At 45.9% G+C, this 12,396-nt stretch overlaps 1 protein-coding gene across 2 annotated transcripts in view; it reads right to left on the bottom strand.

Annotated features, from left to right (window-relative positions):
- The window catches only part of SSH2 (slingshot protein phosphatase 2), a 225,664-nt gene continuing 213,268 nt past the window's right edge, over nt 1–12,396 (bottom strand). For both annotated transcript variants that reach the window (XM_058675962.1, XM_058675961.1), the window contains 2 exons: nt 5,944–6,778; nt 1–4,120 (listed from right to left, as the gene is read on the bottom strand). In XM_058675962.1, coding sequence (XP_058531945.1) covers nt 2,036–4,120; nt 5,944–6,778 — 2,920 coding nt within the window. In that variant the 3' untranslated portion in view covers nt 1–2,035. The remainder of the gene's footprint in view (nt 4,121–5,943; nt 6,779–12,396) is intronic.

Raw genomic sequence — 12,396 nt, forward strand, 5'->3', positions numbered from 1 at the left:
TTTCTGATCCAACCTGCCTCCTGGCAGTGATGTCAGACCCAACCACAACTTCAGTATGGCAACTAGATTCACAGCTCCTTTCAAGCACCTGCAAAAAGCCCCAGTTCACCTTCTCTGTGTACTCTGGGTCACCTTGTTCTCTGCCCCCACTGAATTCTGGCCTCTGAAATGACCTTCACAGTCTGTGCCGTCTCCAGTGCTACCATGAACCAGAGCCCAAGTCTCCAGTCTGAACTTCTTGTCAATCCTTAGCAACGTGGACATCAACCAAGGCAAACAGGAAGCAAATCTGCAAACCTCTTTAGTTTTGATGAGCTGCAGAGAGGACATCGCACTCAGGGCTAAATTAGCTTTCTGCAAGACGCTGAAAGAGGCTTGTTTATGGCAAATGCTCCTGTGTTAAGGATCTCCACGACAGCAGCAAAGCAAGAGCATCCTAAATGGAGTCATTAACTTGGTCAGGGCCTCCCCTGTGGCTTCTCAGCCTCCGTTAGGAGCTTCCAGCTTAGGCAACTCACATACACTCCCTTGGCTGTGGTTTCAGCTACTGGCAGTGTTTTGGGACTCAGGGCTCACAGAGAAACCAACTGTCAGTCAACACTGTGAGCCAATGGGAGCTTCCAGGAGTTTTTTGAGGAGGAAGTTACTGATGCATAATTTGGCAGGAGCTAGTAATTAGACCTCTCCATTTAAACAGTTAAACCAGTCAATATACTGTGCAGATTCCTATCAAAGCCTATCAGTTTTACTTCCGGTGTCTGTGTGTTTTCCAGTTGCAATACTACTTGTTAAAAATAATCAATGAAAAAGACTTCATAACATCAACAACAGAACATCATAAGAAAGTGACATTATGTACATAAATACTGTGTATGAACTTTACAGAAATGACAAACTCCCCAGGGGAAAAAAAAACTTATGTCAAGTGTTAACAGTGATAATATAGAAAACTTTGCATTTAATGGAAGTTATATACATGTAACAATTCAAATATAATCTATGAAATTAAAAAAAAAAAATTAGGCAGCATGGGGGAAGAAAATTAACTGAAAAAACAAACAAACAAAAAAACCCAAAACATGGTCATTAAACTCAGAAGGCCTGCAGTATAATTCAAGTAATGGAAGGGTTACAACCCTGCAGACATATTCACTTTACAAGAACACACCGACTTTTGATTGCTGTTTTTCAAACTTGTCCCTGTCGTGTTTCAGGGGAGAGGATGCTGCAGAGCACAACTTCCGGCAGGAAGGGCCAAGACAACCACCCGTGTGGCTCTCCCCAAATCTAAGAGTAACTGGGCTGCGGCCTCTCCACTCACAACTTTACACCCTCTTTTCATCTGGAGAAGACCTCTTGAATTTCATCTTGGGGTTCTTTTAAACTTTAAAGACCATTTTCTTGGTAAAGTTTGCTTGATAAATTTACAAAGCCCATCATTATCACGCTTTTTCTGTAATGATATGCTCTAGAATGCCAGAAGCAGTAGATTCCAAAGGCCTCGCTTTTAGAGCAAAACAAAGCATGCCCCAGGTTAGGGCCTCCCCAGGCTGAGGACCCCCTGATGTCCACTTGCTGTTCAGTCCATCCACTAGGGCCTCAGGTCTGGAAGGCATTTCTTGTTCATCTGGAGACCAGTTTCCAGCTTTGACTCTACCCTTGGCATCTGCCTCCTTCCCTCAAGCAATCAAGCACATGTTTTCTCAGAGAGCAACATGAGGAGCAGGTGGCAGGTGATTGAAAAACAGCAATATAACACACACACACACACACACACACACACACAGAGGTGTTCTCTGAAAATGAGTTTTTTAAAAACAAAAAGTGGTAAAATGGTCTTGTCATCCAAATCATCTCTCTCCCCTGACACACACACACACACACACACTGAAAAAACCCAAACCCTGCATGCGCTAGGAACAGTAAAATGACCAAAATAGTATAAAATTAACCAATAAAGTGCATGTTCCTTACATATTACACCTGCCCCTTTTACAAATATTTCTATTAGAAAGTCACACGTATAGGCTCAGAATCACATGGTGTTATAGAAGGGGTTGGTTGTCCGTTTTTTGTCATTTGCTTTTTTCAGTCTCCTAAGGGGATGAGTTCGGCCATGTTGCTGACGGGGAGCCATAGCCAGCACTGGGGCTGGACCCGTACACTGCAGACCCTGGGTCTGTAGCCAAGGAAGGCCTCCTTCAGAACTAGTCAATTCCGGTCCTGCCCTGGGGAGCAAACACTGCTGACTGAACCCAAATTCTTTGGCATACTGCACAAGGGGCCTCTCCACCGGCTTGCTCTGTGCGATACACTCTGTTGTTCTGAGTTGCTCTATAAAATACTTGGTGGGCTCTGGGTTCTGGGGGGCACCTGGATTTTTTTGGGACTCCTGGGACCCCAGGGCATGCATGCCTGAGTCTGTTCTGAGGAAGGGCTGAAGCAGTTTGACAGGAGGGGTTGCAGAGGAGTCAGGCTCCCCCTCAGGGGAACAGTCTTTACAGAGGTCCAAGTAGCCTAACTTGGCGAGAGAAGCTGAGCGTCTCATTTGAGGTGGTTTGGTGCGCCCTGCCTGGAAAGTCACTCGAGACTCAATCTCCTGAGTGCGCTCCCTTACCAAGCCAGGGCTGCTGCTGCTGCTGCGACCTGCTATGTTTTCCCCACCAGAGCTCTGTGGGAGCTGACAAGCTTCAGGGGACAGTTCCGGTTTGTCCCCTAACTCCCTACTGTTGTCAACCAGCTTGCCCCTTAAATTGAGGTCCTCACTGCTTAACTGGGAACCCTGGCGTGGCACTGGACCACCACCAGACAGTGGGACCTGTGGACTTCCTTCCCAGCTAAGCTGTGCTGTAGAGGGCTCGTGGTCTGTGGTGCTGGAGTGCTCTGTGACATCTTTCAGGTGTACCACCGTTTGGGGATGCAGGAAATCCAATGTGGCAGAAGGTATGTGGGTTGTGTGGCTGAAGAAAGGCGCTGCTGCCTCTGGCACTGTTCCTGGGCTGCTGTCCCTGACTTCAGGACTGCTCAGTGTGGAGGCTGGATCGGCAGGCCTGTCATGCCCCGAGCAGGAAGAAAGAGGCAGAGGTAGCGTTTGGGGTTGCAGAGAAAACTGGTTGGGGCCCAGGGTCCTGTTCAGATTTTCATCGAGTGTGCAGAACACAGTGACAGACTTCTCCAGTTTGATGTGCCTCAGCCTTTGCTCCCCACTTTCTTTGCCAGTGGTTGCCTCCCTTCCTGGCCCAGTGTGACTGGACAGTGTTGCTGTGTGGGTATACTCAATGATTTCTATTCTCTTGGGGAGGGGAATGGGGACGGCCTGTGTGTCAGATACCTGGTGGCTACCTACAGTCCTCTGCTCTTTTAGGACTGCTTCCTGTTTGGCTCGAGTGTCTGACTCCGGGCACACCCGAGGAGTGGGCCAGAGCTGAAGCTCCAGTGGCTTGAGTGCCGGAATAATGGCATTCTGCTCACAATGGGGTAGAGAGCCTGCCTCAGACCCACCGCACTTCGCTTTGTCCTTGTTCGCCTCCGGCTCCTTGGGGGCCAAGGAATGCTCTGGGGTGGTTTCATCACTTCTCCCTTTGGGTGCTAGGTCTGCCACAGAAAAATCGTTCTTGGAATTCTTGCGCGTGGACAACGAGGGACATGCAGGGGCAGCACCATGGTGCTCTTGTTCCTGCCGTAAGCGCTCCTCAAATTCCAAGGTGGCTCGCCTCACAGACCCAGGGTACCACTTGGCACCAGGATGTGTTCCTGGGCCCCTGGGTTCTTGTTCTCCTTCAACTGGCTCCTCTTCCTCCAAGTCGGCTGTGGATGAGTGAGTGGCTGGACAGCCTTCTGGGTTGCACTTCCCTGAGTCTTTGGCTGGTTCAGACTGGGCTGCACAGAGGCCCTCGTCCTGCTCCACGTGTCCAGGTTTATTCTCTGGGGCTGGGGCCCTCTCATGGATGTTGTTCTTCTTTGGTGTATGGCATGTGTTGGATAGGATATCTCCTTTCGGTTGAATCTGTCCAGCTCCTTGACTGATGGATTCAATTTCAGTGACAATTTCTTTGACTGATATTGCATTTTCTGAGTGAGATGGCATGAAGATGTCTGGACTGACCAGTTCTGAGATTGCCTGAGAAGAAAAAGTGGTGAAATGATTATGGCAGATTGTAGTCTGGTTGAGTAATGCTAATTTCCTGCTTATCATCTGATCCAGGAGAACCTATGAGAACACAAATCATGGAGTGCCCAGGACCATACTTTGCCCATCTGTTTTGTCAACCTATAGGAAACAACAACAACAACAATAACAACAAAGAAAAACCCAAACCCCAAAAACAGATGCATCATGGCAGATATAAAAAATTCATTACAGTTGGTTTACTCATAACTTCTATATTCTGTAAACTCAAGCAAGAATCTAATGTAAGACCTTGCTCCAAAATGAACAGTAAAGAGCTTTGGAGTCTCCCTACAACTCATTATTTCCTAGAGCCATGAGCCTCTAGGTCCTAGGATGTAAGCCATATTTGAGTAAATGAAACCTTTCCCCTATGACCTATCAACTTTCAGTTTGATGCCCACCTATCCAAAGGCTCAGTGGTCATCCGGGATATGTCTAGTGTGATGTGTAGCAAGAGAGGTGAGGCTGTCATCTGATGTCTGACATGGAGACTCACCGCCCTCTTCCCTCCTGTCTTTCTAGTGGTTCCTCTACCTCCCCACACTGTTCCCTCCAACAGCAGTATCCCAGCCTTCTACAGAGGATGGAGAATGTACTGTACAGCTGCCGGCACAATTCCCAAGTTTCACATGGCTGCTCCTGGGAAAGGCTGACTTGACTTATGCAGCCATGGACCTCTGTAAACTTGGAAATCATGACTCTTGTTAAAAATTCCAGATGGGGCCTGATGCGATAGCGTAGTGGTTAAAGTCCTCGCCTTGCACACGCCAGGATCCCATATGGGCACCAGTTCTCATCCCGGCAGCTCCACTTCCCATCCAGCTCCCTGCTTGTGGCCTGGGAAAGCAGTCGAGAATGGCCCCAAGTTTTGGGACCCTGTGCCCGCATGGGAGACCTGGAAGAGGTTCCAGGTTCCTGGCTTCGGATCAGTGCAGCACTGGCCGTTGCGCTCACTTTGGGAGTGAAACATCGGATGGAAGATCTTCCTCTCTGTCTCTCCTCTCTGTATATCTGACTTTGTAAAAAATAAATCTTTAAAAAAAATGTGTCCCAATTTTAGAAGAGTTAACTTGAGAATAAATTTGAGTCTTAGGACTGATAATATACAGTAATTCCTCTGGTTTTGTAAGACCTTGCAAGAGTTACCATGGCACAAAGAAGAATCTTAGGATTGATCGTGTCTTCTGTCAAATTCGTTTCCCTAAACCAGTCGTTGATTCTTGAGTGCCACAAGGTTGGAGAGCAAAATTCAGACATTACTAACAGCAAAAATTTGGCACAAGAATCAGTTACTATGCCAGTGACTACTCACATGCATTTTGTGTTTAAATTTTCAGTCAAAAAGAACTTCCCTAAAAATGGGCTTCTCTCGGAGAGATACAGGTAGGTCGCACTCTACCTCAGGTGGCACTGAACCTTCAGCACTTCACTGCTGGGGAGGTGTGATGTCACTGCACGGGGCCAAGGTGGGGGGACCTCTATGGACAGCCTGGTAATCTGTTTGACAAGTCTCTTCCTCTATCAGCCCCTCTCAGGGAACGTTACAACCACACCAAAAGCTTAAAGAAGTCAGTTCCTCCAAAAGCAACTGATTTAAAAAACAAATCTTAAAAAAAACCACTCGACATGCTAAGTTTTCAAGGAACACCTCAGCCAATTTCTCTTGCACTGCCTTTTAACATCAAAAACAGTGGGACTATAACAACAAAAACCCCAGTATTTTGCTACGGAGATCATTTTACAAGGTGGAGAACTACAAAGACAGTGTTTACCTTTGACTGTTCCTCATCCATCGAAGATTCTTCAGAGGCATGGGGAGTGTTACTCAAAGAGCTGCTTCTCTGGTCGTCCGCGGTCACCTCCGAAGAGGGCACTTCGGCCACGGACAGTCGGCAGCTCTCACCCCTTCCTCCGGCTAGTTCTTCCATTCTCGAGTGGGAAAAGGATCGGCACCGGGTTTCTTGAGAGAGCTCTACAAACTTCTCTAGGGCGCTAAAAAAGTCAATGCGATCAGTACTGAAATCTGCGATCTCAGCCTGGCCTCTGGGCTGAGGGCTTGGTGACTCGGGGTCAGGGGACATGGGGAGGTCTTTCAGGCGAGATGTCAATTCTTCCATAGGTAGTAAGTGGACACTCAGACCTGCTTTCAGAGCATCTGTCTCCAGATCTTCGACTGTGAGGTCTGGGAACTTGTTGCCCATTTCTGGAGCCTGTCCAGGTTGGATTAAGGCTTTGGATGCATGGCAGTTGTCAAGAGGGAATTTTGATTCATTCAGGCAACACCCAGATGAGCATCCATTGATGTCATTTAAGTTTAATTCATCTTCAATCTGTCCAGGATGGAATTCCCTAGAAGCAAACTCCAAGCAGATCATTCTTTCTTTGGTACACAGACCTTTCTGATTCACATCTTGTGGGGCGACATGTTCCACGAAGACAGGCGGTATGGGTGGGTGACCCTCCACAGCCTTCACCTCAGCTATGTGGTCTGCGGAGGTGGTGACCTCTTTCCGGTTGAGTTCCAGCCCGGGCTTGCAGATGGGCTCGTGGTGGTCTGAGAGGTCGCTGTCGGAATGAGATCTCCAGAGTTTATTATGCCGCTGTTTGCTGTGAAGGAAATATATACCGGAAATACCTTACTCTGGGTTTGTGAAAATAACACCCTCCCAGGAAAGCTCTCCAGAAAAATTAAAATATATATTTTTAAATTTTAGGAAGTTATTCATTTACTTGTTTATTTCAGAGGCAGAGGAAGAAAAACAAATACCACCACACCCCACCCCGCTACTGGTTCCCTCTCCAAAAGCCTACAACCACCAGAGCTGGACCAGGCACGTGGAATACCATCCAGGTCTCCCGTGGAGGTGGCAGCAACCCAAATACTGGTGCCATCACCTGGTGAACATCAGCAGGAAGCTGGAATCAGAGTAGAGCCAGGACTTGAAGGTAGGCATTCTCACATGGGATACAGGCTATAGCAAACGCTTGCTCTTACACTTGAATATAGACCTACAGAACACTTTGCTACTGCTCAACAAAACCAGGCAACAAACATTTACAAAGATACCTAATTTAACTGATAGCCAAAAAGCAAAGTAAAATAAAAGCAACAAATGAATTTGAGATGATTTTTACCTATTAGACTGATAAGAGACAAAAGTGGTGGGAACAGCCAGGTGTTGATGATGGTATGTCCAAATATGCCCTCTCATTCACTGTTGGTGTGTGAATTACAGAATTTCTAAGAGTGATCTGGCAATAGCCTTTCAGATCTACCCCTTTAACCCATAACTCTTTATTTCTTTATTTTCTTTTCCCCCCTAAAGATGTTTTTATTTGAAAGGCAGAGTTTCAGAGAGAGAAGTAGAGACAGAGATATCTTCCATCTGTTGGTTCGGTTCATTTCCCAAATGGCTACAATGGCAGAAACTGGGCCAGTCTGAAGCCAGGAGCCATGATCCTCTTCTGTGTGGGATCTCTTCTCATGTGGGCGTGGGTCTCAAGGTCTTAGATCTTCTTCTGCTGCTTTCACAGGGCATAAACAGGGAGCTGGATTGGAAGTAGAGCCACTGGGACTCGGACCAGCATCCATATGGGACGCTGGCAGAGGCTTAGGCTGTTACAACACGGCACTGGCACCATCAGTAATTCTTTTAAGAATTCTTTTGGTGGGCCAGGTGTTTGGCCCAGCAGGCAAGATGTTGGTTAGGCTACCCGTATCTCATATAGGATGGCCTGGGTTCAAATCACATCTCTGCTCCAAATTCCAGCTTCTTGTTAATGCACAGTGATAGCTGAACTCACTGAGTTCCTCACACTCAGCTGGCAGACTCAATGGGATTAACAGCTCCAGTCTTCATCCTCAGCAGGGGCCGTTATGAGCATTTGAGAAGTGAGCCAACGGATGGGAACTCTATCAAGCAAATAAAATTAAAAATAAAAAAAAACCCTACAGATTTAAAAAGAAATGTTACAAATGCACAAAGATATACATGTAAGGATATTTACTATCATAATGTGATACTAAAATTATATGTCAAAATTTAATTACATACAAGTTATGCTGCAAAGTTGTTAAAAATGATCATACATTATATGATGTGCGATACATACTATCACTAATGGAAAATGAATATTTTAAACATATTTGGAATGGTTGGTTTTTATGTTAAAAATTATAGGAAAACAAAGGAATATCAGGTGACTGAAAACAGATACTTCTGGTGGAGGCCTTTGTTTCCTATATTTCATATTTCTATACATTTTTATTTTTTAAAATGAGCCATGCTTAGCAACTACAACCAGGAGTGGGGGGAAACCCAAACCAAAATAATAACACACAAGTAATACAAAGTCTACTGGAGCCCATTTCCAAGCCCTCAATAACAGGATGGGCAGCTGACGTAGGGTTAATGACTGATGTGCAGGTGTGAGTAGGACAGTGCTCATGCTTGAACTGGAACGCAAAGACAAAGCTTGTATACTTGGATAAAAGCTCAGTAACAGAAAAAAAAGAGGAAAGGCTTAAAGCACTGGCTCTTTCCATTAGAATCTCTGGATAAAAACCACTACAGTAACACCTGAAGAGTTAAGGCAAAGAAGACCCCTCGCACACATATTCACTCTTTGGCCTATTTGATGAAGAAAAGGTCTCAGGTTGGGGATGAGATTTAATCAGATATTCCAACAGGAAGCCTCAGGCAAAGGCAGAGAACTGATGGTGGTTGGTCGGTCAGATCACCTGACCAAGGAACTGGTCACAAAGTGTGGTGCTTGGGGGTATGGTCTCCATGACTTACAAACTGAAGGAGTTACCTAACCGCAGGGTGGAATGGGAAACTGCCCAAAACAACTTGCCCTGGGCTCAGGGCCACGCCTGGGTTCTGCCCAGTCATGCGCCTGCACTAATGTGACCTTCTGTTTGTTCTCAACTTTGCACCTGCTTTTAGCTCCCTCTGCCTGTCTGCCACTTGGGTGAGGCTGTGACTCAGGCTTGCCAGGTCCAGGGTGCTTTCCTGGGTAGGAGGCAGGTCAGGCTGTTTATGAAGACTAGCCGTAATCAGTTAGCTGAGTCCCAAGTTGGGTTTTCACCCTTTCCAAGCTGCATGAACTCTCATCACCCCTAGGAGGAGACAACATATCACAGAACTCAAACAAGTGAGTGGCTCTGGGGAGGGATAAGCTGACTGCTTGGTTAAGTTGTACAATCTGAAAAACTTTTTTTTTAAAATTTATTTATTTAAGTTGTACAATTTTAAAAAGTTTTTTTTAAAGAAGATTCATTTGTTTATTTTAAAGGCAGAGTTACAGAGAGCGAGGTGTAGAGAGAGACATTTATCCACTGGTTTGCTCCCCAAATGGATGCAGTGGCTGGGGCTGGGCCAGGCAGAGGCCAGGAGCTGGATGGGAGATGGAGCAGCGCGGACTTGAACTAGCACTCATCTGACATGCTTGCATCGCAGGCAGTAGCTTAATCCACTGTGCCAAAATGTTGGCCCCTAAATTGTACACCATTACCAAGCTAATGCATTTCCTTTTTCAAGTTTAGTCTCTTAGATCCAGATGCCTTTGTTTCCTGCTTAACTGTAGCCTGTGCTCTCCAATTTCTGCCCCTTACCCGTCCTGATGACCGACTTTCTTCACCCACCACGATAGGATGACACCCGCAGTGCACAGGACTAGGAGGACCTCTCTGAGAGAAGCTGTTGTAGCTCTTCTGTTAACCCACAGCTCATCTTATCAGCTGACAGGCTAACGAGAAGACTTCATGGCCCAAGAAACTTCCAAAGTAGCTTCTTAAACTGCTTGAACGTCATGAATCGGGAGGGAGAGACTGAAGTTACACCAATGGGCACAGCAGCGCATATTTCAGATATCATACCTGTGTCTCCCTTCTCTTCCTGGGAGACAGAATTCTCAGAAAATGCTGGATTGGGGCTCTGGAATTAAATGGAGACCTATTTTCAAGGGAGAAAGATAAGCCTCAATCCAGAGATTTTTTTTTTCTTTTTACTTTCTGCAACAAAATGTGCAGGAGAGGCAGGCAGCCCCCTGACCCACACACTCATTACCAGAGCCTTGGGGGCACTGCCACTCTGGATGCCCTGCCCTCATCTCTCCTCCTCCCTACTCAGGGGTAACCCAAGTCCTCAATCTGGGGGCTACTATTCACTTTCCTTTCTTCACTGTATCAACATGCTTTGTTCCTAATGCTATACTGTCACTATTTATTCATCTTCTTGATTAATGGTCTTGGTTATTACAAATAATAGGCATTCTTGTGTCGGGTTTACACCTAGGTTACTCAAACGTGTTTATATAGAGAGTGGAAAAGGTGGCTCACAGGAGATTCATGCATCACTAGTGTTATTCCCAGGAATACTAGATTGATTTCCCGTGACGCTTTGTCCCAAGCCAGTTAGCCTTAATGCTGCATGACTGGTAGGGATAATTTGTATGACACTAGATCACATCTATCAGTTCAAACTGTTAACTTTTAAACCCAGTTGACTCCCCATTCCCCTACACCTATTTGAGGTAGGCAACAAATAAACAAGCTGCCGAAACAGAACTTCAGAGTTGGTCTCTGGCCAAGGAGATGCAACTAAGTGTCAGGTCCTTTCTCCCTTGAGCAGCCTCTGAGCTGAATCTGGATTCAGATAAACACATAAACACATATGAGATAACTGGACCATTTTTGATAAGAATCTGGCCTGTTAGTAAATGAACAAGAAGGATATTTACATGACAGGATACATAAGACATCATATTCTTTTGTCTGCTTGCTTGCTTTGGTAAAGCATCCACTTTGAGAAAGCCATACAGAGGAAGGTACTGCAGTAAAACTGGGCTGCTTCTGGTTACTTTTAACATGTTAGATAGTCTGCAGGAAGCAAGAGATAAAACACTAACTCAACATTGTCCCTGTGCCATTAATGGTCCTAGGTCCTTGAGATCATTTAGCTGCAAAGCCCTCAAAAAAAATCCTAGGTGTCAATGGTGCTTGGCTGCCACCTGAGCAGTTCGTTCTCAGGTTCCCTGACCATCATCTAGCCACACCTCAGTATCTCTACTAGCAGAGCCAAGTAAGAGACAGCCGTGCCTTCTCTGGCCCTTGAGACAGAGTCCTCAAACAATAAACAAAACTGACACTAGTTAGGAATATATGGTGCAGGGCCCGGCGGCATGGCCTAGCAGCTAAAGTCCTCGCCTTGAACGCCCCGGGATCCCATATGGGCGCCGGTTCTAATCCCAGCAGCTCCACTTCCCATCCAGCTCCCTGCTTGTGGCCTGGGAAAGCAGTCGAGGACGGCCCAAAGCCTTGGGTTCCTGCACCCGCGTGGGAGACCCGGAAGAGGTTCCAGGTTCCCTGCATCGGATCGGCGCGCATCGGCCCGTTGCGGCTCACTTGGGGAGTGAATCATCGGACGGAAGATCTTCCTCTCTGTCTCTCCTCCTCTCTGTATATCTGGCTGTAATAAAATGAATAAATCTTAAAAAAAAAAAAAAAGAATATATGGTGCAAATTCTCCCTGTCCACTACCCAGTTTGCCTTCCTTGCCCCCTGCCTAGGGGGATCAGCTGACAAAGACACAAGGCCTAACTTGCAACTAAACTGTTTGAAACCTGAATCCACCTATTGGAATAAATACCTGTCAATACCTGCATTATTAGAATGGAGAGTAACTGTTCCACAGGCAATGTAATGTTAAATTGTAATACATAGAAAATCATTACCCTCACACTTATTTCACTCCCATCCCAACCATAAATATTGAAAATAAAACCAGACATAAATAGTATCTTCATTTTTTAATTTATAGGAAATATTAAACATTAGCTCTAAATGATATAAAGATGCAAAGACTTCTTTGTATTTTACATGGATTATCACTGTTTTATCCATATCCTTACACTCTGATGAAGGCAATAACCAATTTATGCATCACTACAGGAATCTAATATCACTTTCTCGTCTATTCAGAGGTCAAAGCACTAAGCTAATGCTCTCAGGAATTCCATCTTTTTTTTTTTTTTTTTTTTTTTTTTACAGCAAAGTCAGATATACAGAGAGAAGGAGAGACAAAGAAAGATCTTCCGTCCAATGATTCACTCCCCAAGTGACCACAATGGCCGGTACTGTGCCGAGCCGAAGCCAGGAGCCAGGAGCTTCCTCCAGGTCTCCCACACGGGTACAGAAACCCAAGGCTTTGGGGCTGTCCTCG

This window comes from Ochotona princeps, chromosome 17 (assembly GCF_030435755.1).
Source record: "Ochotona princeps isolate mOchPri1 chromosome 17, mOchPri1.hap1, whole genome shotgun sequence".
NCBI lineage: Eukaryota > Metazoa > Chordata > Mammalia > Lagomorpha > Ochotonidae > Ochotona > Ochotona princeps.